General features: G+C 43.1%; 1 protein-coding gene across 6 annotated transcripts in view; it reads left to right on the forward strand.

The window, feature by feature from the left end:
• APP (amyloid beta precursor protein) overlaps nucleotides 1-23,339 on the forward strand; it is a 216,219-nt gene that overhangs the window by 89,653 nt on the left and 103,227 nt on the right. For all 6 annotated transcript variants that reach the window (XM_084802345.1, XM_084802346.1, XM_084802347.1 and 3 more), the window contains exons 4-5: nucleotides 6,263-6,375; nucleotides 8,710-8,903. In XM_084802345.1, the coding sequence (XP_084658471.1) occupies nucleotides 6,263-6,375; nucleotides 8,710-8,903 (307 nt within the window). The remainder of the gene's footprint in view (nucleotides 1-6,262; nucleotides 6,376-8,709; nucleotides 8,904-23,339) is intronic.

Below are 23,339 nucleotides of genomic sequence, written 5' to 3' on the forward strand. Positions count from 1 at the left end.
AGTCACTCTCCCCACCCAGTTAAATTCTGCATCCTGTCCCTGAGACTAGTCCCTGCTCCCATCCCTCCGCATTTTCTCCCTAATATTTCTTACCAGCTAACAGTTTGTTCTTTATCTCTTCCCTCTCGAATGCTTTTTCACTGTGTCTTTTGTGCCTTTCCTGTTTCCTCAGCCCTAAGGGAAATGTCACTAACCTGAAGTGAAGAGGTGAGTCTGAGATCCAATAAGGGGAGGGTGTCTGAAGATATCTGGACTTTGTTAGGAGCCGCTGCCAGTCGTGAGATTTGGAGGCTCTTTGCTCTCATTTGGGGACTCTGCTCCAGAGTGTTGACTGGTGCTGCTATTTACCATCTCACAAATGATATTCCAGTGTACGCTAGCACCACTTCCCCTGTGAGGCTGCCATAGAAAGGGTTAATACATATGCCCCTGTTTCCCTGCAGCTGGCACATCAGTTGCAGGAGTGCCGATGGGTACATGTTACTGTTTTTACTACTGTAGCTATTACTAATATGAGACATGGCTGGCAGGTAGTTATTAGGGAAAAGGTACTAGTTATCCATGGTGCCCCTTTGCTCTTGAGAGTTTCTTGAATGACTCATGGAAACTAACTCCTTTCATTCTCTTAGGTCTACTGTTTCCTGAATGTGTGACCTGGTTGGTTACATGTATTCTCTTGTCCCCTCTCAGAAAACTAAAAGTGTGATTATTGTAGTTGGCTCTTATCACAAGGTTCTGCAGCCAGTGGGAGAAGCTGCTTTGAATTCCTAAGGAACGTTCCAGGATGCTGCTCAGAGTTCCTGAAATTCTCATGTCACCTGGCTGGTGAGGCAGGCTCATTCACATATGAGCGAGGCTTTGCCATTTTCAGTTATCCCAGTGCCAGCTTCCCCCCACCACCACCACCCCCTTTTAGAAGATCATCTCCATCCAGCTTAGGAGACAAGGATGGAGGCAGAAATCCAGTGGCCTTCAGACCTCTTGGTTTGTTCATTCCTATGATTCTGGCTGCTTATTCTACCCTCGAGAACTCATAGAAGTGAGTGTGGATGGATGGGTGTGTGCGTGTGTACGTGCGTCTGTGCCTGTGAGTCCATGTACGTACATATAGGTCAGGGGACAACCATGGCTGACGTTGCTCAGGTACTCTCCACCTTGTTTTCTGAAATGGTGCTTTTCATGTTTGGTGTTTTCCAAGCACGCTATGTTGGCTAGCCAGCAAGCCTAGAGGGGTCTCTTCTTCCCGTGCTCTGGGATTATAACTAACGTGCTCATATCATACCCAGCTCTTTTTTCTGAGTGAGTTCTAGGGGTCAAACTCACAGGCTTGTGCTTGCAAGCCACGTACTATACCGCCTGAGGTCTCATCTTACCCCAGCTGTAGTATCTTTGTTTCTGTCTGAGATCACTTTGCCTCAGAGGGTAAGTGTATGTCAGCTTTACCTTTGAAACCAGAAAGCCATCTGACTCAAAAATATTCTCAGTTCTGAGAAATTTTACTGAATTGCCTCACACTGGTTCCCTCTTATTTGTCCCTGTGGGACGGACGGGTGGGGTTTCCTCATGCCTCTGGTAGTGGGTGTTTATACTCCTAGTTCTTCCTTTTCTGGAATAATATTTTTGGGGGAAGGCATATTACAAAAACTGGAAATGCATCCTTGCTTTTGACCTCAAAGAATTGGAGAATCTGCTTTTCGCCTGCTTCGTTAGCCATTAACACTTTTTCCTTCCTCAAAGAAGTCTCCATTCTCTTGTGCAAAGGTACCAATTTGCTCTGTTGAAAATACTTCCAGACTCCCTTGCAGCTCAATTTGGGAGCTAATGCAAGGAGAATAAAAGCAACCAGCCAAACAAACAAACAAAACCCGTGCACTCTGCTGGTGGGGGTCATCTAGAGGTGGGGATGTCTCCCTCCCTAGGAACACTGGGAAACTTCATGGCAGAAAACCTCCAATGCTTGGCCCGTTCTGCCTGGAGCATGGACTTAAGGTTATACATTACCCTGGACCACAGAGCATGAGAAAATTTGTTTAATAATGGCAGTACGGAAAGGTCTCATGGTGTCACACAGTCCCACCATGTTCAAGCCACTGTCCAACACGTGCTAATTGGTGCAGCGGAGAATGGATTCCCAGCCAGTTTATTTGGCTTACTGCATAATTTTAGTCTAGTTTTATTTTTAATTGCTACATTGAGCACATTGTAGATCATAACATTAAAGTATTTCACAGGCTTAGAATAAATCTTTTTTTTTTTTTTAAATAAAAGCCAAGGGAAAGTGGCCAGATAAACGATTGTGGCCAGTGTTTAAATGAGTCACGCTAACTTGCTTGGAGGGTAGAGAGCATGGACACTGGGAATTTCAGCTCAGTTCTGCAGTCTGTTGGCTCTAAGAGCAAGCCACTTGTCCTGGACTTCTTCCCACCTGTCTACAAAATGAGACAATTTAGTCCAGACACTTGTTCTCACAGACCACCAGCGAGCTGTCGAGCGGAAACCTGCAGGGTCCCTATTGAATTCGGCATCTTTGCATACTTGCCAAGACTTCAACCGAGCAGCCAGCTCCACATTTTATTTACTTTAAAAACCCTCTCTCCACTGAAATTTGCATGTGTGCTTTAAATATGAAATTTTGTTTCCACATAAAAACAGTTTGCATGACTACCAATAAACATGCCCAGTGTATAGGGCAGACTTTTCTATTTAGAGTAAGTGGTGCCTGATTTCCTAGATGATATGTACACATGAGCATAACTTCTCATTGTGGGTCTTCACTTGTTTTTGAATATTATCCTTCTTCATCTGAATTCTGTTAAGAAATTTTTGCACTTTAAGGATGAATCCACAACCTAAAGCATCCATCATTGAGTATGGAAACCCTATGTTATGCCTATCACAGATATTAAAAAAAAATCAGTAAATTTTAATTTTCATATTGCTGTAAGTTTACATCAAAACACACAGATTTCCCATAAAACTAAACTCTGTCCTAGCAAAGATTTTTTTAAATGAATTTCTTACAAAGTTATGTAAAGGCTTCAATCCTGTCAGTTCTCAAAGAATTTTTTATTGTTTGATCTCATCTTTAATTATGTGTTTGTGGGTATGTCTCAGTGTGTGGCAATCTGCACGGGGAGGCAGATACTCACAGAGGCCAGAGCTGTTGGATCACAATGGAGCTGCAGTGTGGGTGCTAGGAGCTGAACTCAACAGCAGTATGCCCCTTATCTGCAGAGCCATCTCTCTAGTGTCTCTCCCCCCCCTCTCAACTTTGGGAGAGATTTTTATAATTTAACCTCTTAACCTTCCTGATGAGTAGCATTCTAATAGGCTTCCCCAACCCTCAAAGGAAGATAAGAAGCGCTGTCCATTGCTAAATTTCCTTTTAATGGTAGGGCACGATGAGCTTGCCCTTTTGCCTTTTGTTTCGAGGGCATTTTAAGTAACTAGTATTATCCTTTGCTAAGGCAGTTTCCTTTAGCTATAGGCAATAACAGCAACTTACACTCATCTTTGCAGTATTAAGTAAAATACTTGCAAATTAAAAATTCCAGTATCCTTTTAAAATAGAACAGCTGTTAGAGTGCAGTCAGTGCTGTGGCTGCCCTGTGGACAGGCGTTGTATTGTCCTGAAATCGGTATCCTTCAGTGGCTGGTTCAGCATTGCAATATAGCCATGGACAGATGCAAACAGATGAGTTTGATTTTGTTGCTTCCCACTAATTTTTCTATTTGTACCCAAAGAACTCATTTAGGCCACAGTCTAGAACATCTTATATTTGCTTTCGATTTTCTCACAAATGGGCTCAATATTAATAGTCTTAGGCCAGGCATTTATTTAATCTTTCCAACGATTACTTAGGAAACAGAAAAACGTCACTTAGTATTTTGGACAGTTACAAATATGGCTGGCTGTGCTAACTAAGGAAGATGGCTAAATTAAGGCCTGTGGTCACCCTGGCTTCCTGTAGCCTTGTCCTGCATTACCCGAGTCATTAGGTGTTCTTTCGGCAGCCAGGATTGATTAACTGCCCTCAGACACCCTGAGTAGTTCACCTGGGAAAGGTGGGGAAAACTGCCTTTTATTTGAACTCTCTGACTTTTCTGAGTCGGTTGGTTTATTGTTGTCGTTTACTTTTTTTTTTTTATCACTCTATGCAAGAGAAAGTATGATACCATTTGCATTGCTGTTTCTTTCCGTATAGTTTGTATCCGTTTAGCTCTGGAGCTAGGTTATAATCTCCTGAGGTGCACGTTGCCACAGGCAGGTTTCTTGGCAGAGGTTTCTCACTAGGGAAATGGATTTATAGATGACCTCATGGCTCTGTGGAGTGAGATGCATGATGCTCACATTGCTTTATTTTTTTCACAGGTGTGAAGTTTTGAACTGCCTGCCGTCCCCTCTCTCCCTCCCTCCCCCCCCCCCCGTTCCCTCCCCTGTCCCCCCTCACTCACTCCCTTTCTCTAGTATGAGCATATTTGCAAGAGCTGTGTCAGGGATAGGGGTGTAATAGTGTAATAGTGTGATAGTCAGTGTTAGCCATCAGATTGAGAGAGTCTAGAATCACCTGGGAGGCGGGCCTCTGCGCATGCGTGTGGTTGATTAGCTTATTATGGTAACTCGGTGGAAAGCCCACCCACCGTGGGTGGCACCGTTCCCTGGCCAGGATCCTGGAGTGCATAAGTGGAAAGGGGGGAGCTGAGCCGCAGGTTGCATTCATCATTCTCTGCTTCCTGGTTGCGGACGTGACATCACAGCTGTTTCAGGCTCCTCCTGTCTCTAATTCCCAACCACAATGGACTATACCCTTGAACCATGAGTCAGGATAAGCTCTTTCTTCCTCAGGTTGTGTTTGTCAGACAATTTTACATTTATAGCAGAGACGTTCAGATGATAAATGAGATATTGTCCATACATTGTGAGGCTTCCCTTCATGGTGTCCCCCCTCTCTCATCCACTTAGGCTAACCTTTAGTGTTCCTTCTACGTGAAGGCCCTCCCTAGTGCACCCAGGCAGATTCATTCACCGTGCTGGACCAGACTTGTTTCAGTCTAGTACAGAATTTAACCTCTTCATTGTTCAACAGATATTTATTACTTATTGTGTGCAGATTTTGTGTTAAAGTATAGGGATACCACAGTGAAAAAAAAAACCAAGAGAGATTAATTTCACAGCTTAATGTGTTATTTCCCTCTGTCTATCTGTCTGTCACCCTGGTGAGTGTGTGAGTGTAGGGAGGGTGTTGTATAACATAGCTCTGCAGTGCCAGCCATGCCTAGGGACATTTCACATGAAACGTAAAGTTCAAAGAAAACAGATTCCATAATTGGAATGCAATCGATCCCTGCCATGTATCTTATATAAACACATACATAATACTCATTGTGTATGTATAAATTGTTTGGGGCTTAACATTTTAAAATGCTATCGTCTCTAATAGTTTGCAAGCAGTTTACATTTTCCAAAATACGCTGTGGCTCATGCTTTAATCCCAGCACTCGGGAGGCAGAGGCTAGGTGTGCCTCTGTGAGTTCGAGGCCAGCCTGGTCTACAAAGAGAGCCCAGCCCAGCCAGAGCTGTCACACAGAGAAACCCTTTCTCCAAAAAAAAATTTTTTCCAAAATACAGAAATAGACATAAATATTCATACTGCTCAAGATGAAACTGTCCGTTTTTATATTTTATTTCTTCCTGACAATGAATATCAGTGATTTGTTGTGCAGCTCTTATCTGTAGATGCAGAAACTGGGATTAAGTAAGGGAGAGGGAATATGTAGGGAACTTAGAACCATCAAGGCCATGTGTGTAGGGAAGCTGTGGGCATAAGGTCACAGTGGCCAGGAAGTCGGGGGTTTGAAGAGGCTGACCCTCCATCCTAAAGATCCTGAGGTCTTGGTGGCATTAAAAGCTGGGTGTGTTATTTGACCATGCCGCCTAGATGGGGAGGCCTGGTGGCACTCAGAGGAAGGATAGCAAGCTACCAAGAGGAGACTTGATACCCTATGAGCATATACAGGGGGAGGTAATCCCCCTCAGTCACAGTCATAGGGGAGGGGAGTAAGGGGAAAATGGGAGGGAGGGAGGAATGGGAGGATACAAGGGGTGGGATAAGAATTGAGCTGTAATATGAATAAATTAATAAATATATTTAAGAAAAAAAAAGCTGGATGAGTTCTCTGACCTCCATCTGGCCTTTGTGTCTCCGTGGTGAGATCAGTAGCTGCACACAGAGTGACGCAGAGCGGCTTTCCTCTCTTGCAGTTGGTGAGTTTGTAAGCGATGCCCTTCTCGTCCCAGACAAGTGCAAGTTTCTCCACCAGGAGCGGATGGATGTTTGCGAGACCCACCTTCACTGGCACACAGTGGCCAAAGAGGTAACCAGCCTGCGACTTCTTTTTTGCAGGGAGATCTCCTGGGGGGCATACAAAGGCATTTTTAGAGGGTTGTTGAAGGCAAACCAGTTCCGTATGGAAGCTATGTACAAGTAACATAGGCAGTTTAAAAAGCGAGCTTACTTTTTAGAGTTTCATTTGTTTGTTTGTTTATTTTTGTTTTTGCAAGGCCACTGAGCAGAAATCCCCTCGAGCTGCTGTGTCCCTTATCTGTGCACATGTTGGTGCTTTTCTGCCCATAAACAGTTACAGTAGAAATAGAGTTCACTAGTTGTTTGTTTGGGCCACATTTTTTTCAAATGAGCAAGAACTGTCATGTGTAATAGGTGTGTCCTTAAGATGCACATCTTTTTCAGTTTATTTTCTTTTGTTGTGTTTGTCCCACGTGGTTTGCATAATTTAACTAGCCACTGGTGAATGCAGTGGTAGGACAGGGAAGCCACATGCCCAACACCACCTCTAAGGCCACAGTCAGTAAGTCACGCCCCCCAGGTGTGTATTCACCAGGCTACCCTGCAGCCTTCCTTTCCACAGTGAGCGAATCTGCAGCTGTGTGCCCAGCCCAGTGCTAGCCAATGCTTTGAGCTAAATCAGTGGAATGCTAAAGACAGTGGAGTGCAGTGTCACTTTTTAAATTATCACCCTCAAAACCGCACTGTCCCTTTGCTAGAATTACAGTGTTTTTCTCCTAAGTGGTTGTGTCTAGATGGTGACACCAGTGTTCCAGAACTAGGGTCCTTTATCTCACTCAGGAGTTCACCACTAGGCTCGATTTTACATCCCTGTTCCTTCCTAGGAACATGCTTGCTTGTCCTAGCTGTAGGTGGCACCTCCATTGGCTCACGGCAGTCGGAGACCAACAGTCTGCTGCACACTCTACAATGGACAGGGCAGCTCCACCCCGTAACGTGGCTTTTCTTTTCCTCGCTGCCAGGCATTGAACCCACGCCTCCTGCGTGCTGAGTCATCATCCCTCTCTGACCTTAATTCCAGTCCTGGTTTCCAGTTTGAGTTTTGAGATACAAAATAGAGTCTCACTCGGAGGCTCAGTTTGGCCTTGAACTCACTCTATAGTTCAGTAAGGCCTTGAACTCACCGTAGCCTTTCAAGTAGCCAGAATTACAGGTCTGCCCCACCAGGCCTGGCTCCTCTGCAAATTATTTGATACAGAAATGCCAAACCTGTTGTGATTCAAGAATGAAAGGGGGGGAAAAGTTTTAATAGTATTTTTACCTTTCCTGAGATAATGTGTTCTGAGTCACCGTAAACCAAAACTTTTTTTTTTACATAAAAATGATTTTGGAAGTTGAGCTGCCTGGGCTTAAAGCTGACCACCTAATTTGAAGCCTAGCTTCTCAACTGATAGCCTCACTTTGCATTTCTTCTGAGTTTTCAGAGGAAAACTACTTTGCTACTAAGAAACAAGAAGCTGTTGGTTCCTGTGAGATTAAAATACACTTTAATATCCTTACTGTTTCCTCAGGCATGTTGAGTTATTAATCTTTTCTCTGTCATCGGAAGACAGTTTCTCAGTTTTCTCTTAACATCAATTTATGCAAAATTAGCCGATCCCAGGCAATCAGAAAGATACGGAAAAAGAAGTTGAGAGTTCTAATTTCTCTGTGGCTTTGGAGGACAGTGTCTTTCTTTCTGGGACTGGGACTGTGGGAAATGACCCAAGAGACAGAATTTCCAGAATAAGGTGGAACCGAACCGAGTGTAAGAAACCTGCTTCTAGGTTGGAGGTCAGAGTGGGTAGTGGATGTAAGGAGACCTCAGCTCCTGACAAGCCATCACAGCCCAAAGCATCATTTAATCCCCAGTGTTCGCTCCCATGTTTTGCTCTCTTGAACCAGTTTCCTTTTGACCTTTACTTTGTAAACATCACAATACAATAAAAAAAATTAAGTGTATTTATTTTATTTTATGCATATGAGCACTTTGCCGGCATTTATGTATATGCCCCAGGCACATGGTTGGTGTTCACCCAGGCCACAGAGTCAGAGGAGGATATTGTATCCCATAGACCTGGAGGTGGTGATGACTGCGAACCATCATCCTGTGGGTTTTGGGGATGGATCAGGACACAAGAGCAGCAAGTGCTTCTTACCACTGAGCCATCTCTCCAGCCCACACATCCAGATAACAATATGACATAAAACACCAGGCAGCCCGTGCTGAAGACAAGGTTAGAGATGCATTCGGGCAGCAGGTTCTGAAACTGGTTCTGAACGCGTCTGTCGGTGCCGACTGCCCTGGCTGAGGTTGCAGTTTGCGCCTCTCCGCACTCTCACCGTCTCCTCCTTCCTTTTGTAGACATGCAGCGAGAAGAGCACTAACTTGCATGACTACGGCATGCTCCTGCCCTGTGGCATCGACAAGTTCCGAGGGGTCGAGTTTGTGTGCTGCCCGTTGGCCGAGGAAAGCGACAACATCGATTCTGCTGACGCGGAGGAGGATGACTCTGATGTCTGGTGGGGTGGAGCAGACACCGACTATGCGGACGGCAGGTAAGGTGGCTGGACCGTCTCGTCCAGAGCGTTTTTAGTCTGTGAACGCATCTTTCGGTCTCACACTGAAAAGATCTCTCTCATCTCTGTTATACTTGCTGATAACAGGAAAATCTAAGCCTGAAGTGCTGCTGTGATTGTGTGCTACTTAGTGTTCGTATTAGAGGTACCATCAGGAAGTAACCTAACCGTTACAGTGTACTGTCCAGAAGACTGATTGAAGCCAACTAACAAGCGGCTCCTTGGTAGTTCTTGCAGAAAGTGGAATGCGAGACTAGTGCTGTGGTTCCATTTTAGTTTGTTATTTGGAAATACTTATAAACTCTCTTTCATGACCTCAATACAAATTTTTGTTAAGGAAGATTTAGTTTGTGCTTGTATGCTTACTTTTGGGGATTTCTTGTTTGGTTTTTTGAGAGGTCCCTCCCCCGGTCCCTCCCCCTCCCCCACCCAGCTATTTTCCTTTGTGTAGTTCATAAATGCTTGCTGAAGTTAAGTGTCTTCAGTTTCATGATTGCTTATAGACATCTTTTTTTTAAACCTTCCCTTCCTTGGGGTTTTAACTCCTTCATTCATGATCTGACCCCCCACTTTCACTCAAGAATACAAATATTCGTATTCAAATTGAAAAACTTTGAAACCAGAGTTTCTGAGTTAGAAATATGACCTGGTTCAGGCTATACCATCCCCAAAATGTGAGGCTCGTGCTTCCCTTCCTAGATGCTCTCAGCTGCTCCCCAGGGTTAACTGACACAAAGAGAGCACCACGTACAAACCACAAAACTTAAGGCTGCCTCACTTCTGCCATGGATTTTTTTCTACATTTTTATGGAATGTTTCTAACCATCTTACTAATATGCAGGAACTTTCCCAGGAATCCTGTCTTTTCTATCCCTGAGCTAAGGCTTCATTTCACTGCCAGCTGCCTGAAATTATCAGGACTTTTTGTGTGTATTACACTCTTTTATTTTCACTCTTTACCATTTACATCCATCTGTCTATTTTTGAGACAGGATAGAGACAGGACAGAGAGCTATGTAGCCCTGGCTGGCCTGGACTTGCTATGTAGAATAGGCTGGCCTAGAACTCACAGAGATCTTGCTGCCTCTTCTTCCTGAGTATTGGAAGTAAAGGCTTGTACACATTATTACACCCAGCTAATTGTTTTGCTCTCCCACCTCCCTGCAAAATTACATTTGATCTGTGTTAACACAGAGTCAAGGAAAGTGAAAGTAGATTTTTCAGATACTTCTCAGTGAGGACAAGAGTTCATATAAGTTTTCTTGTTTCCCAGGCAAAAAGTCTGGGGGATGCAGAATTGGCTTCTGAGTTTTCTGTCATTGAGTGCGTTAAGGGTTCCCCATGATGGCTGACCTCTGTACCTTTGTTCTATGTACCACATGTGGAACAGGCATGGGATAAACTTTTTTTGTTTTGTCTTTGCTTTAATTTTTAATTTCTTCACTTTACATCCCTATTGTAGCCCCCTCCTTCATATCCTCCTGGTCCCACCCCCCCTCCACTCATCCCCCTCCCCCTTGGCCCTAGTCCTCAGAAATGGGGAAGGAAGCCTTCCTTCCCTGTCATCTGACCTCAGCCTCTCAAGTCTCATCTGGACTGCCTGCATCCTCTTACTCTGTGGCCTGGCAAGGCCACCCTGCCAGAGGGTAGTGATCAACCAGTGGACACCAGAGTCCATGTCAGAGGTAGCCCCTACTCCCCATATTATGGGACCCCCGAGGAGACTGTGCTGCCTATCTACTACGTCTGAGCAAACGGTCTAGGTCCTCACCACGCATGGTCCTTGGTTGGTGCATCAGTCTCTGCAGCATCTCACCCCCCAGATTTGTTGGCTCTGTTGGTCTCCTTGTGGAGCTCCTGTCCCCTCTAGGTTCTTCTGTCCCCAGACTCTTCTATAAGACTCCCTGCGAGAGATGAGGAGGCCTGAATCTCACTGATTAACCCTTTCCTATCCTTCCTCAGCCTTCTGAAACAAATCCTGTCCCCAGGTCCCTGACCACAGAACCAGTACAACCAGTACTCCAGAAGGAAATTCAAGTTTACTTAGCTGTTGTCTTTTTTAATAGGCTGTTGGATACTTGGCTTGCTAACTTATAATTACTGACCTGACTGTAGACTGAGAAAACATATATAATGGCATGTAAGCCTGGAAACGCCCACGGCTGCTGTTAAAACTCTTAAGATACTAGATATGCATTTGTAACCATATTAGTGCTCTAGTATTGATGTCGTGTGTGTGTGTGTGTGTGTGTGTGTGTGTGTGTAAGTGGGGGCTAGAGGACAAAATTGGGTTTATCTTTCTCAATTATCCTCCACCTTATTTATTTTTATTTTTATTTTTTTATACATAGATCCTGTGGAAACAAACTCAGGCTCTCATGAGTGTGTAGCAAGCATTTTGCCAAACTCCTATCACCCAGCCACACCAGGGACTTCTAAATTTTAAAAGGATTATTCTTATGTGTCTTGTAAAACCTCTTATTTACTGGGGTCTAGTTTTCTGCAAGGGTTGGTCTTTTCATCCTACACGTTTTCTGACTTTACTGACACCGCTGCAGCCATGGAAACCACTGGATGAGTGGCCCTTTCTCTTGTTGCTGGAAATCGATCCAGACAGATGGCTTTGCATTCTGATCCAAGTCTCTTGTCTATTCATTACAGTCACTGGGTAAGTGTACCTACCTGATACCCATCTCTGATTCTATGACTCCTTTCTGTCCTCACTGTTACAAACACCAATATGAGACGGTTGTTTTTCTCTTTTGAATGTATTGTTCTATCTCCTAGCGAGGCCATGCACTATGTTATCCAAACCAGAGGGAACACTCAGACCTGAAGAGAACAGGCACACAGGGTCCTGTGGTCACCCTGTCATTATCATCAACTTGAAATCCTAGCTGGCTGCTCCCTGGTCGTCTTCATTTGTATTCTGTTTCGGGTTCTCCCCTCTCTCATCTCTTAGCGATAATGTGCCCTTCGCATTCCCAACTATTTCTATGATCTTATATCTGAAACACTCACAGGTCTTGCTGCATTTCTCCATTATCGTCCAGCACCAACGTGCTATCCACTGACCTTTCCTTTCCTTGCCCCTGATCGCCCCATTCAGGACAGATGGAACACATAACCTTTTATATCCACGCAACACATCCCAGACTTGCCGATACCATCACATTTCCTACACATATTTTGGTCAGCTTGCAATACCAGGGAAAACTTATTTTCTCTCTGTAATGGCTTCTGAATTCTCTAAGCTATCAAGTTGTGCATCAGTTAATTCCATTTCTTATTCATGCCGTAACACTAGCTGAAACCTTAATGTTTCTAGATGCACCCAGTTATTATCCCCATCTGAGGACAGATCCTCTTCCACATACCAGTCGGTCCAAGCCAACCCCATTCACCTTGGTCCCTAACATCAGCTTTCTTCCTTGCTGTACGGATTACCCTTTCATAGCTAAGCACTTCTACAGCAAGGCGCCTGGGGTTTGGTGGACACTCGGTGCACGCATGAGTAAATCTCCCCTGGTACCTAAATATCTTCTGCACCATCGTCTAGCTCCTCATCCCTGGCTTTGTGTGTGTGTGTGTGTGTGTGTGTGTGTGTGTGTGTGTGTGTGTGTGTGTGTGTGTTTTCTGCCTGGATTCCTGATACCCCCCCCACTCCTTCTATTATCCATTTATTCTCACTGGCTCTACTTCCTGTTGTCTCTTGAACCATCATTCTTGAGTTCAGGTCCTTCTTTAAAACTCAGTATTTTGGGAACAAAGCAGTAAATGTGGCAATTCCATAGTGCACCATCCTTCTAGGCTGGCCCATCACTTTTCCATTTTGTGTTACTCTGTTTTTGTTAGCATAATTGGAGAGAGTTGATGAATGCTGATGAGATAATTCTTGGGTTGTCAAAATAAACAAATGTAACATATAGGAAAACTGGGATTAAGACATATTATGTGTTTTGGATGTATGATACATTACAGTGGACTTATATGATAATTACAAAATAAAATGACTCTTGCGCAGTTTTTTCCTTTAAGAAAGTAATAATCAGAAATATTTCTTCTTACAATTAGACTGCTCAGAAAGGAACTCTAAAGCTAAATTTTAGCCAGTAATGAGATTCTGAGTGTGAACAGCCCATCCCAATTACTGGGAGTTTGTATTTGTCACTTGGCATGTGGAAACACCTGGCATAATTTTGTACACATTAGGGCTCAACAAATATTTGTATAGAATTGGAGTGGCCTTGACATCAAATACATACACAGACCTAGTCATAATAGCCAGGGCCAGCATATATACTCAAACTAATTGGAATTTTAAAAAAACAACCAAGGAATATCATTCTAGATAGGCAATAGTTACAAGGAATTGCATCAGAAATCTCTTTATTCAAAAAAAGTGCTAAGACCAAAGGAAAACAAATGATTTCTCAATGACCTTTACTGTGGTGCCTTCATACATACTGTATTTCTTCTCTAAAAAATAGTGTGATAAAGTTGTAGTTATAAATGAAGAAAAATTTACTTTTCTAGGCCCTTGGATCAAAGTCAATTTGTGGGTTTGTTTGTTTGGCTGGCTGGTTTCTCTCTCTCTCTCTCTCTCTCTCTCTCTCTCTCTCTCTCTCTCTCTCTCTCTCTCTCTCTGTGTGTGTGTGTGTGTGTGTGTGTGTGTGTGTGTGGTTTGGCAGTACCAACCATTGTACCTAAGACCTTACACTTGGCTGGGGACACTTTACCCCTGAAATACAGCCTTTGCCCTTTTGTTATGATTTGTTTTTAATTTTCTTTTGAGACACAGTCTCCCTCTGTAGTCCAGATAAACCTTCAGCTTTTTGCACTCTTGCCTCAGCTTCAGATTAGGCAGATAATAAGGGATGTGCAACTACACTGGTACTTAGAGTTCATTCTCAGACTTAGAGTCCATTCATTTTACTTTGAATCAATAAGTCCCTTTTGTTCTGTCAAGTTGGTGTGCTTAAAAAACAAATAAAATACAACAAGAAAAAGTGAAACAAGCAATAACAACAACAAAACTGCAGGAAAAAAATTCCAGTTCCTCATCTGCTTGTCCCTATCGCACTGTCAGATGCTGCACAGGAGGTCAGTGCAAAGCAGAGTTCCGTGAACTCATAAGCAGAGTCCTTGTAGGCAGAGTAGGAGGGTCGCACTAAGGCAGGATTTGTGAGTGGCACCATGCTAGGTAGAGTGAGCGAGGAATCAGTTTTATTATGGTCTCTGTACCCCAAAACCCTCTTAGAGATTAACAGCCACAGGCCTTCATAGAGAGTACGGTTCACAAAAACATGGTATGGAGTTTATGACTGATACAGAAACATCCACAGCCTCACCTGATACCCACTATCGTGAGGATTAATGCCTGCTTGTAAGTCAACACTTTCTGTCTTTAAAATTAGATGGGAGAGAAAGAGAAAGGAGTAAGCTTTATTTGGCCATGCATCTTCTCCCTTATAGCCACGGAGTCGAAATTCGTAGAATAATCTTGCTCAGTTTTCTGCCTTGTGTTTTAAGAAGATGCTACTAAATGCTCAAGGGATCAGAAGGCACTAACAATGTCAGACGGACAGCAAGTGAATCACACAAAAGATAAATTAAAGCCTTAAATCTTTGTCAGGAAGAATGGAACTGATGAAACAGCGCGTGGCTCTGAGAAGCCACTGTCCCAGGGCTGGCTTGGCAGCTTCCCGCACTATGCTGGCTTGTCTGGCTCTTGTCTGGATAAAGGAACTAATTTGAAAATGATGAATAGGGACATAGCAAAGACTGTGCTTTTCCCTTGAGGACCCTGGCTGCTACTACCAAGGTCTTATTAGAAATGCTGAGTTTCTATATTTATTAAACTTGGACCGCATATACATCAAGGAGGAAAACAAATCACTTTAATAGCCTTAACCAGGTTCCTGATGTAAGGCCGAGCCCGTGGGGGTTTGTTCTGCTTTCTGAGCAGGTGACGGCAGAGAGGGGTGCTTTTGCTATACAGGACTTGGCTGCTGTTATCTGAGGTGCGTCTAGCAGTGCACTGTGCCTGCTGAGGCCTGGCACATGCTGCCCAGTAGTAGGAAATAATCAATTAACACATACTACATGTTCATACGTGATATTTGAAGGGCTGGGTTATTCATTGATGGTGACTTTTTTTTTTTTTAGGACAGTGAGCCATGGCCAGATAGTAAGACAAGAGAAAAGGGATGGAGATCCTTAGTATTTTGTCTGGATTCAGGCTCTGGTACCCACAAGGAGTAATTCCTTGATGAAGCTTATAGCAAGATGTTTATGTGGAATTTATCACTGTCTCGTGTAAAAATCATTTAAATAATTTAGTTCACATATTAAATTGTTATGCCAAAAGAGGGTTCTCTTAATAGAACTACATGACATGAACTAGTGCTGGTAGCTTTTCATAAGTGAGGAAAGAGAAATTCTATTTGCAAACAAGATGGTTTTTTGTTTTTTTGGTTTGTTTTTTGGTTTTTTTTGGTTTTTTTTGCAATAGACAACTCTTAGAGACCCACAACAGTTCAAATTGCAGAGAATAAGAGACTGTGGACTGTTCATCTATGCCACACTCCCATGGTTCACAGATTATCATAGAAAATCTAAGAGCCAAAGATGGCAGAAGGCTATTTCAAAGGGGTTCTTTTTGGACATAATAGGCCTACTGCACATCTGATCCCACCCACCGCGACTGTGACTACATGCACAAGACCTGTGTAAGATCAAGCCAAGCCAGTCAGAATTCTAACATGGGTGCTGGAGGGGCTCAGGAAGCCCCACTCCTGGTTGAAGAACAGTCATCAGTAGATAGCTTAGTGAAAAGGGTGTGTCGGTTTACTTCAGAGGTGCAGGCCAGGCTAAATGGCCCATGCACCAGTGGTTGGCCATATGCCTAGGCCCACAGCAGCAGCACCCCACCAAGTAGACTACCTGGATAATATATAAATACATAGCAAGTACATGAAGTTTGGGGTGGTGATAGCAGTGGAGGGGAGAGACATAAGGGAGGACAGGGGTAAGACTGGATAAATTCCATCAAAAGACATTGTAAACGCCGATGAAAATCTCAAAGCATAAATTAAAAGAGACATTTTAAGAACCATGCGTTACCCCAGCCATATCTGGTGGAGCCTGTTCCCCCTGACGTGGGAGATGTCAGAGGATCTGAGGCACCATGTTTGCTTTTTGAACCACTGAAAGGTGCATGAGCGCATCTATAGTGTGCCGGCTGCATCTAGAACAGAGGCAAACCGCTGGCTGTGGGGCTGACCTCTCGGCCACCACCCATCTCACACTGCCAAATAGAAAGACGCTCTTCAGGGTTCACAGCCCAGTCCCACCTCTGCTAGGCAGTCATGGCCATTGTAACATGCTGTCTTGTCAGCTGAATCTTTTAAGGCCTTGTAACTCTTATAACTGACAGAACTAGATCAGGGCACCTTAAGCCTTTTGTTTTAGACGAGCTGTTGGTAACCAGCAACTAATAATACTCTTTTTTTTTTTAATGCCTGTCCTATCTCTTAAATATGCAAGAATTACTTTAAAGGTGCAAAAAAATACTAGAATGTATGATTCTCTATGCTTGCAAATTGTCTATTAAATTAGTGTGTGGTTGACATTGGTTTTCTTGAATATTTTAAATAGAAGCTTAATCTGTTTAAACTTTGAATTTCCATAGCTCACAACCTTTCCATTTTAGACCTTAGTTATATATTTCAGAAACATACAGAAGACTTACAAGTAGGAGAAGATTAAGCTTTTAATGTTCTGTCCCCTGGAATGTGTTGTTCATTTGCTTTTCATTGTATAATCTTCGATTGTTATGTTAAGCGGCCTCCAGCAGAATTTTATAGCTACTGTTATTAGAAAACTGGAGCTGTGGAGCTGTACAAATATCGGATGTACTAATGAAGTTCTTTGGCTTATGAAAATGTGTGTACAGGGCATTCCTGGGATGACAGCATCTCATTTAATCACGGCATACGCAGATGCCGAACCCACTGACTGACACAGCATTTTCTAGGCAACTATCGCCCCGAGGCTCCAACCGTGTGCAAAACCCACGCCAGTGCTGAAACTCCCTGAGCAACACAGGACTCAGAGCATCTGTAACAGCGTGGCCTTCTAACTTCCCTCTGTTTGACAGCATTGCTTCCATGCGTGCACACTGGAGATAGGCTGTATAAACACTTCAAATGCACATTTATGGCATCTGTGATCTCTGACTTGATGCTTTGTTTTTGCTCTGTGATCAGTACAAGTGACAGCCTTTTCCTTGCATCCTCTTTATCTTTCTATCAGGTGTCTGCACAGACAGGGCCCAGGCACCCATGGACTCAGAAATGCAAGCATTCATAGCAGACCACGTACAGATTAAAAGGCTGTTGGAAACCTTTATATGTCTGTTTCACAGAAGCCCTTTTTCATATGTGACTTGCCTCTCCTTATCATTCCTGTCCTGAATTTCCTGTGTACTCTTTAATCAAGGCTTTTGGGTCTTTTTGTTTATTAGTTTATAGCTGTCTGATCATCACTGTTTGTTTTAACTTGTCCATTATATTTCTGTTTCCTGACCATTTTTTAAAGGTTATTACAGCATTTTTCCCTTCTATCTCATTCTCTCTTGTTGTCTTTGACTTTGATTATTATTTCAGCTCAGTCAAGTAGTTTGGGACTTAATTCTCCAACCTAGGCTAGCTGGTGCACAGATAAACGAACTCTGGTGTTCCGGGTCTTGTTCTTGGCTATCCCACTCACTCACCACTGCCATTCTATGAGATCTCTTGTGTCTTTAGAAACACTTCCTGAAGTTGCATTTTGGAACCCGGGACTCTGCATTGTTACTTCTCCAAATTCTGCCAAGTTTACATTCACCTGCTCTGTCCATCCTTACCAATACAACCTTACTCTAAGCTACCATAAAAAAAACCAAAGCTAGCTCCCTCCAGATGTCCACTACAATTGACTTTCTCCTCTACACTCATCCTTTCCCCCATACAAAGTCAACTTATAGCCTCTCTGGAGCATCTACAATGTGGAACATGTGCATCATAGGTAACTTTCCAACACACTAAAATGACTGAAGGTGGTGATGATGGCTATCAGTTACAGAGCTTGGTTTTTCTGCCAGATGCTTGTGCAATGAGTGTGTGTGTGTGTATGTGTGTGTGTGTGTGTGTGTTTTCAGGCGAATGTATATGTGTGCATGTGCATGTGGAAGCCAGAGAACAACCCTGGGTGTTGTTTCTCCACTGACATCTCCTGTGTTTTTAGAGACAGCCTCCCTGCTGGCTCGGAGCTCACCAAATAAGGTAGGCTGGCCAGACAGTGAGTTCCAGAGACCCTTCTCTTGCAGGCTCCCCACTCTGGGATTGCAAGTGTGGACCACCATTCCACCATTCTCTATTTTCAGATGAAGAAGGTTAGGGTGATAATTGCTGTAGATAGGCTGCTCAGTGTTAAAACAGGCTAAGAGGGTAGACTAGGGAGCCAAGAAAATAGCAAAGCGAGCTCTTGCACACCTGAACAGACATCTCTTCCTGTCTATGCTCCCTCTCTTCTGACCTAAGATCTTGGACAGTTTTTTTCTGTCTTGGACATCAGCTCCTTGTTTCATAGAAACAAAAACTAGAAGAAGCCATTTGTCACCATTTCGGTCTTGTCATGCTGTCTGTCTGTGTCTTGACGACCTGGTGCTTTGGCATTTGATTTCTTCCTTGTCTTTTTCTCCTGCAGTGGAATGTGCACTGTGGGGGAGGGGAAGCTTACTGTCCCGGTCCATCTGGGGACCTCACATCTGGCCAAAGTTCTCACGCATAGTAGTATACATCAGCATTTTTGTTCCGCCCATTATCTATGGTCGTGGCTTCCATGATATAGAAATATTAGCTAGGAATTTCTAAAAATAAGCTTCATAAACTTTTCCGTGGCATGCTGTTTTGAGTAGCACGGTGACATTTTGTGCCATCTGCTCCATTCTGCTGAGCACACAAATGCAGCAGATCCACACTATGTATGTTTCCTGCCTCTTAATAGCTTTCTCAGGCATTAGATTAAAAGTTATGGTATTATAATGCTTGAGTTTTTGTTTTAAACATTTTGCTTAATAATGATTGTAAAGGATAGGCACTGTGCTGACAGCTTTTTTTAATTTTCAAAAGAAGACATAAAATATCTCACACCTTCACAAAAAGTACTACACAATGGCATACTGAGAGAGAAGGACCATATCCATATAAGTTTTATTATGAGGCATTGTTCTAATTGCTTTATTGTAGTTATTAATTTCTTACTATGTCTTGTTTATAGAGGTAAACTTTATAATAGGTTTGTGTGCACAGGGGATAAAACCTTAGACTATATATATGGAGTTTAGTGCTGCCTGGCGTTCCAGGCGCCCTTTGGGGTGCCTTGGAATGTCTCCTCTCGCATAGTCAAGTTTAAAACATTGTTCCCAATTAAACTCTTGAACAAAATCTAGAGACATCTCAAAGTTTCTCTCAAAGATCTCTGAGTTGGCAACAGTCTTGAAACACACTCATGGCATAATCAGGGAAGGAAGCAAAAGCTGTACAATGACATCAGAGGCGAGTGTCTGTGTCTACTCTAGGTGAGAATGTAAACGGCCATGGTGACAGTGCACAAAAGGAAACACCATCTGGTCCATTATCTGTGCTCTTTCAGCAGTTGTTGGGCTTTGTTTGTTTGTTTGTTTGTTTGTTTAAAGGTACAGTGCTCTTTATTTCAGAGTCATAGAAGGTGTTTCCTATGGACTATTTGTGACCCTCATTTCTGTCCATTCATTGCTTCTAGCTGTCTATTGGATTCTTTTCCAGCCATATTCCGGCGTCTCAAATCCATCATGATAAAACCTGAACCCATTAACTTCTGCTCCTTGCCACCCATTCTTCCTGCTGTATCCCGTTGCCATTAGTAACCATCTCTACCCCATTTCTCCATCTTGAAGCATCAGATTCATCTTCCCACTAACCCCTTCCATCCAGATGGTCACCAGTTCTGTTATTTCTGGAAACCTCTCACTTTTTTTCAGCCTCCTTGGCTGTACTTCCCCAATGGCTGTACCTGCCATTCTGTCACCTTTCTGGCCTCCATGCTGTTCCCAGCTCCTGTATGTTGATATATGACTAATCTTCCAAACTTTTACTTAAAGCTTATGTGTTAGACACTAGGTCCTTGTGGATAAGGGTCCAACGTTTTCTGCCTTTGAGACAAAGTCTTTTGTAGTACAGCCATCACCTGCCTTCTCTTCTTTGTTGACACTCAGGCCTGCTCTCCAGAGTACTGAGCTATTGGCCCTCTCTGCACGCCCTTCATCTGTTGGCCTTTTGGTACCCCTTTCCATGTGTTCTTCCCTGGAGCCTCCTACTCACTTATTGCTTCCCAATTTACTATACTTTGAGACTGTTCTTCAGTCTGCTTTTCCCAGACTTTGTCCATACTCATTCATATATGTATCTATGTATTCATATGTATATATTATATGTATATATACACATATGCTTTTATATATTTACTGCTAATACAGCATTTGTGACACTGTTTAATGCATGCTTCCTTGTCCATCTCTGTAGGACTCTGACAGTAGTAGTAGGCAGTTACAAGCCTACTAAATAAAGTGAGTCTTCATGCTGTATTAGATTTTTTTTCCTGCACCCATAAACCTCAAGGAAAACAAAAACAAATGATACCTTTATCAGTACTCCTACCAAAATGTAATGGTGTTAAAACAAAGGTACTTGTGTCCTCTCTAAATGTAATCTCTAGCCTCCTAACACCAAATAGGTATAGTGTTTAAGTCTTCCTGCTCAGTTTCTGTGTGCATCAGATGTTTAGTGTATCCCTGAAAGTAATTGGTATTATTGTTTAATTGCAAAGATGAAGAGACTTAAGAGCCAACAGGTGCATATAGATCTATGATTGGCAGGTCTGTGTGTATAAATCAACAATAATGTTTGATTTATTCACTATACATAGTTAGAGTGACCAATAACTGATAATAAATAGAACCGTCATATCAAGTTGTAACAATAAAAGCTGCTCAAAACGTATCTTCTCAGGAACTTCTTGTAAGTCTGTACAAGTCTGAGAGTGACTAAAACTGGGGAATCCAGAGAACTACTGTGTACTTAGTGTCATGTCTCTTCCTGAAAGAACAGTGCATTCCTGAAAGCAGCTGTTGTCAGGGACTCAACCTAAAACACAGGATGAGGCCACACTGAGCACATCACCGTGGCCCTCTGCCTTCACTGCAGTTTAACGAATGCTGGTGCTCAGAGTTCTTGGAAATGATTCTTGTCAAGGCCAGAAACTGGGTTTATTGGTAAAGGAAGAAGAGTTACAGTGGAAAAGCCCTTCTCATATCTAAACATGCTTTCCTCAGTATTCTGGCTACCCACGGCTTTCATGATGCAATAGAGATGGGCTCCTTCATTTTACCTCTAGAAGTACATATACAATTTAAAATACCCCAACTGACTTTCACACAAATTCTGGTGCCCCATATTTGACCACGTCCCCTGGATGGGGAGACCTGGTGGCACTCAGAGGAAGGATAGCAGGTGACCAAGAAGAGATTTGATACCCTAAGAGCATATACAGGGGGAGGAGGTCCCCCTCAGTCGCAGTCATAGGGTAGGGGAGTAGGGGGAAAACAGGAGGGAGGGAGGAATGGGAGGATACAAGGGAAGGGATAGCAATTGAGATGTAATATGAATAAATTAATAAAATATTTTTAAAAATGAATTAAATAAAATATCCCATTTGCTCAGACCCTCAGAACCAAAGAGCAGTGGGGTGTTTGAGATGTAAACCCCTGGTGTGTCTTCCTTTCTTTCTGTTTTCCCCCCTTACTTTTCTCAGGATGAGGTAAGAACACATGTCTGTTCCTTCCTGAGAGGCTTGCTTGAGGGGAGAGGTGTGACTAATATTATATAGTGTTGGCCCATTACTGTAAGAAGGGGCTCACTATAGTTTTCATAGAAGCAGGAAGCTCTCCTTTCCCCTTCCCAAGCTCTCCCCAGAGGCAGAGTGGGTGTGGTGGATCCGGGGTGGGGAGTGGGGGGGAGATTTGACTAATTTCTTGTCTTTTGGTTTTTGGTTTTTGGTGGTGGTGGTGGTAGTGGTGGTTGGTTCCTTTGCCTTTTTGAGACAGGGTTTCTCTGTGTAGCCTTGGCTACCCTGGACTCGGTTTGTAGACCAGTCTGTCCTCAGTGGAAGAGCGTACTGGGCACTCTCTTCCTGAAACGCAAGTTTTCATAGTGTCTTCTCTAGCTCCCTGTATTCAACAATTTTCTCATGGCTGGGAACCAAATACCTGAGAGCCAGAACCTAAAGTTTACCCCCCCCCCAAAAGACCCACTTTCTAAAAGCTTCACAGCCTCCCCAGACAGCACCACCATCACCTGGGGACCACGTATTCAAGTGCACAAGCCTATGGTGAACACTTCATGCTCGGCGGGAGTTCTCACGCTTACCCCCCACTACTCACCCCACTGTGTTTTAGATAGCTTCCTGATTTCATTTTCCCCTTTGTACACAGCACCTTGTAATGTGGCAGTATGTCATCTTTTCTTTGTTTCCTTAGTCTTTTTCTGTCTCTAGGATGTATGTACTAGGAGGGCGGAGACATTCTCTGGTTTGTTTCTTGCAGTCTCCCAGAGAGTGGAGCATACCTTGAAACCTAGTATAAACCCTGTTGACCAAATGGTTAAAGATCATGAATTTCCTGACTTTCATTTAAGATCTACACACAATTACCTATATTTACCAATACCCAGGTCTTCAGGAATTTGCTCACTCGGAGGTTTCTGGCATTGCCTCTGATGAATCCGAATTTTGTTTTCTCACATGAAGAATTTAAAATGATTCTAGGACTTTTTCTCACTGCAGGTGCTTCTCCTTAGTCCTACATGGCTCATAACATTGTCAGGACAATACATTTTTTATTATATATGACTTTTCTTGCTTCCAAGATAGTCTTGGGGAAAAAAAGCACCTTAGTCTTTTACTGTAATTATAGGTCAGATTTAGAAATCTTGCCAGAATATTATTCTACCATGCTTTTTATTGTGCTGAAATATTTGAAAGAAAAGTTCAATCAAGAGCATACTAAACATGTCAGTACCTCTGTAAAACCACTTCTCCATAGGACCCATTGACACCCTCTCACCCACAAAATGAGTAGAAAATTTTCTGTACCATCAGAGACCAAGTTCACTGATTTGTCTAAAATTTGTCATAGATTTGTCATTCGTTGCTTATTTTTATATAACTGATGCTATCACCAGGTTTTTTTCTAAAATATTTTATCATTTTACAGTTATGGATATTCTGTCTGCATGTATGTCTGTGCACCACTTGCATGCCAGGTGCTGACGGAGG

Source organism: Acomys minous, assembly GCF_964271855.1.
Source record: "Acomys minous genome assembly, chromosome: 11".
Taxonomy (NCBI): Eukaryota; Metazoa; Chordata; class Mammalia; order Rodentia; family Muridae; genus Acomys; species Acomys minous.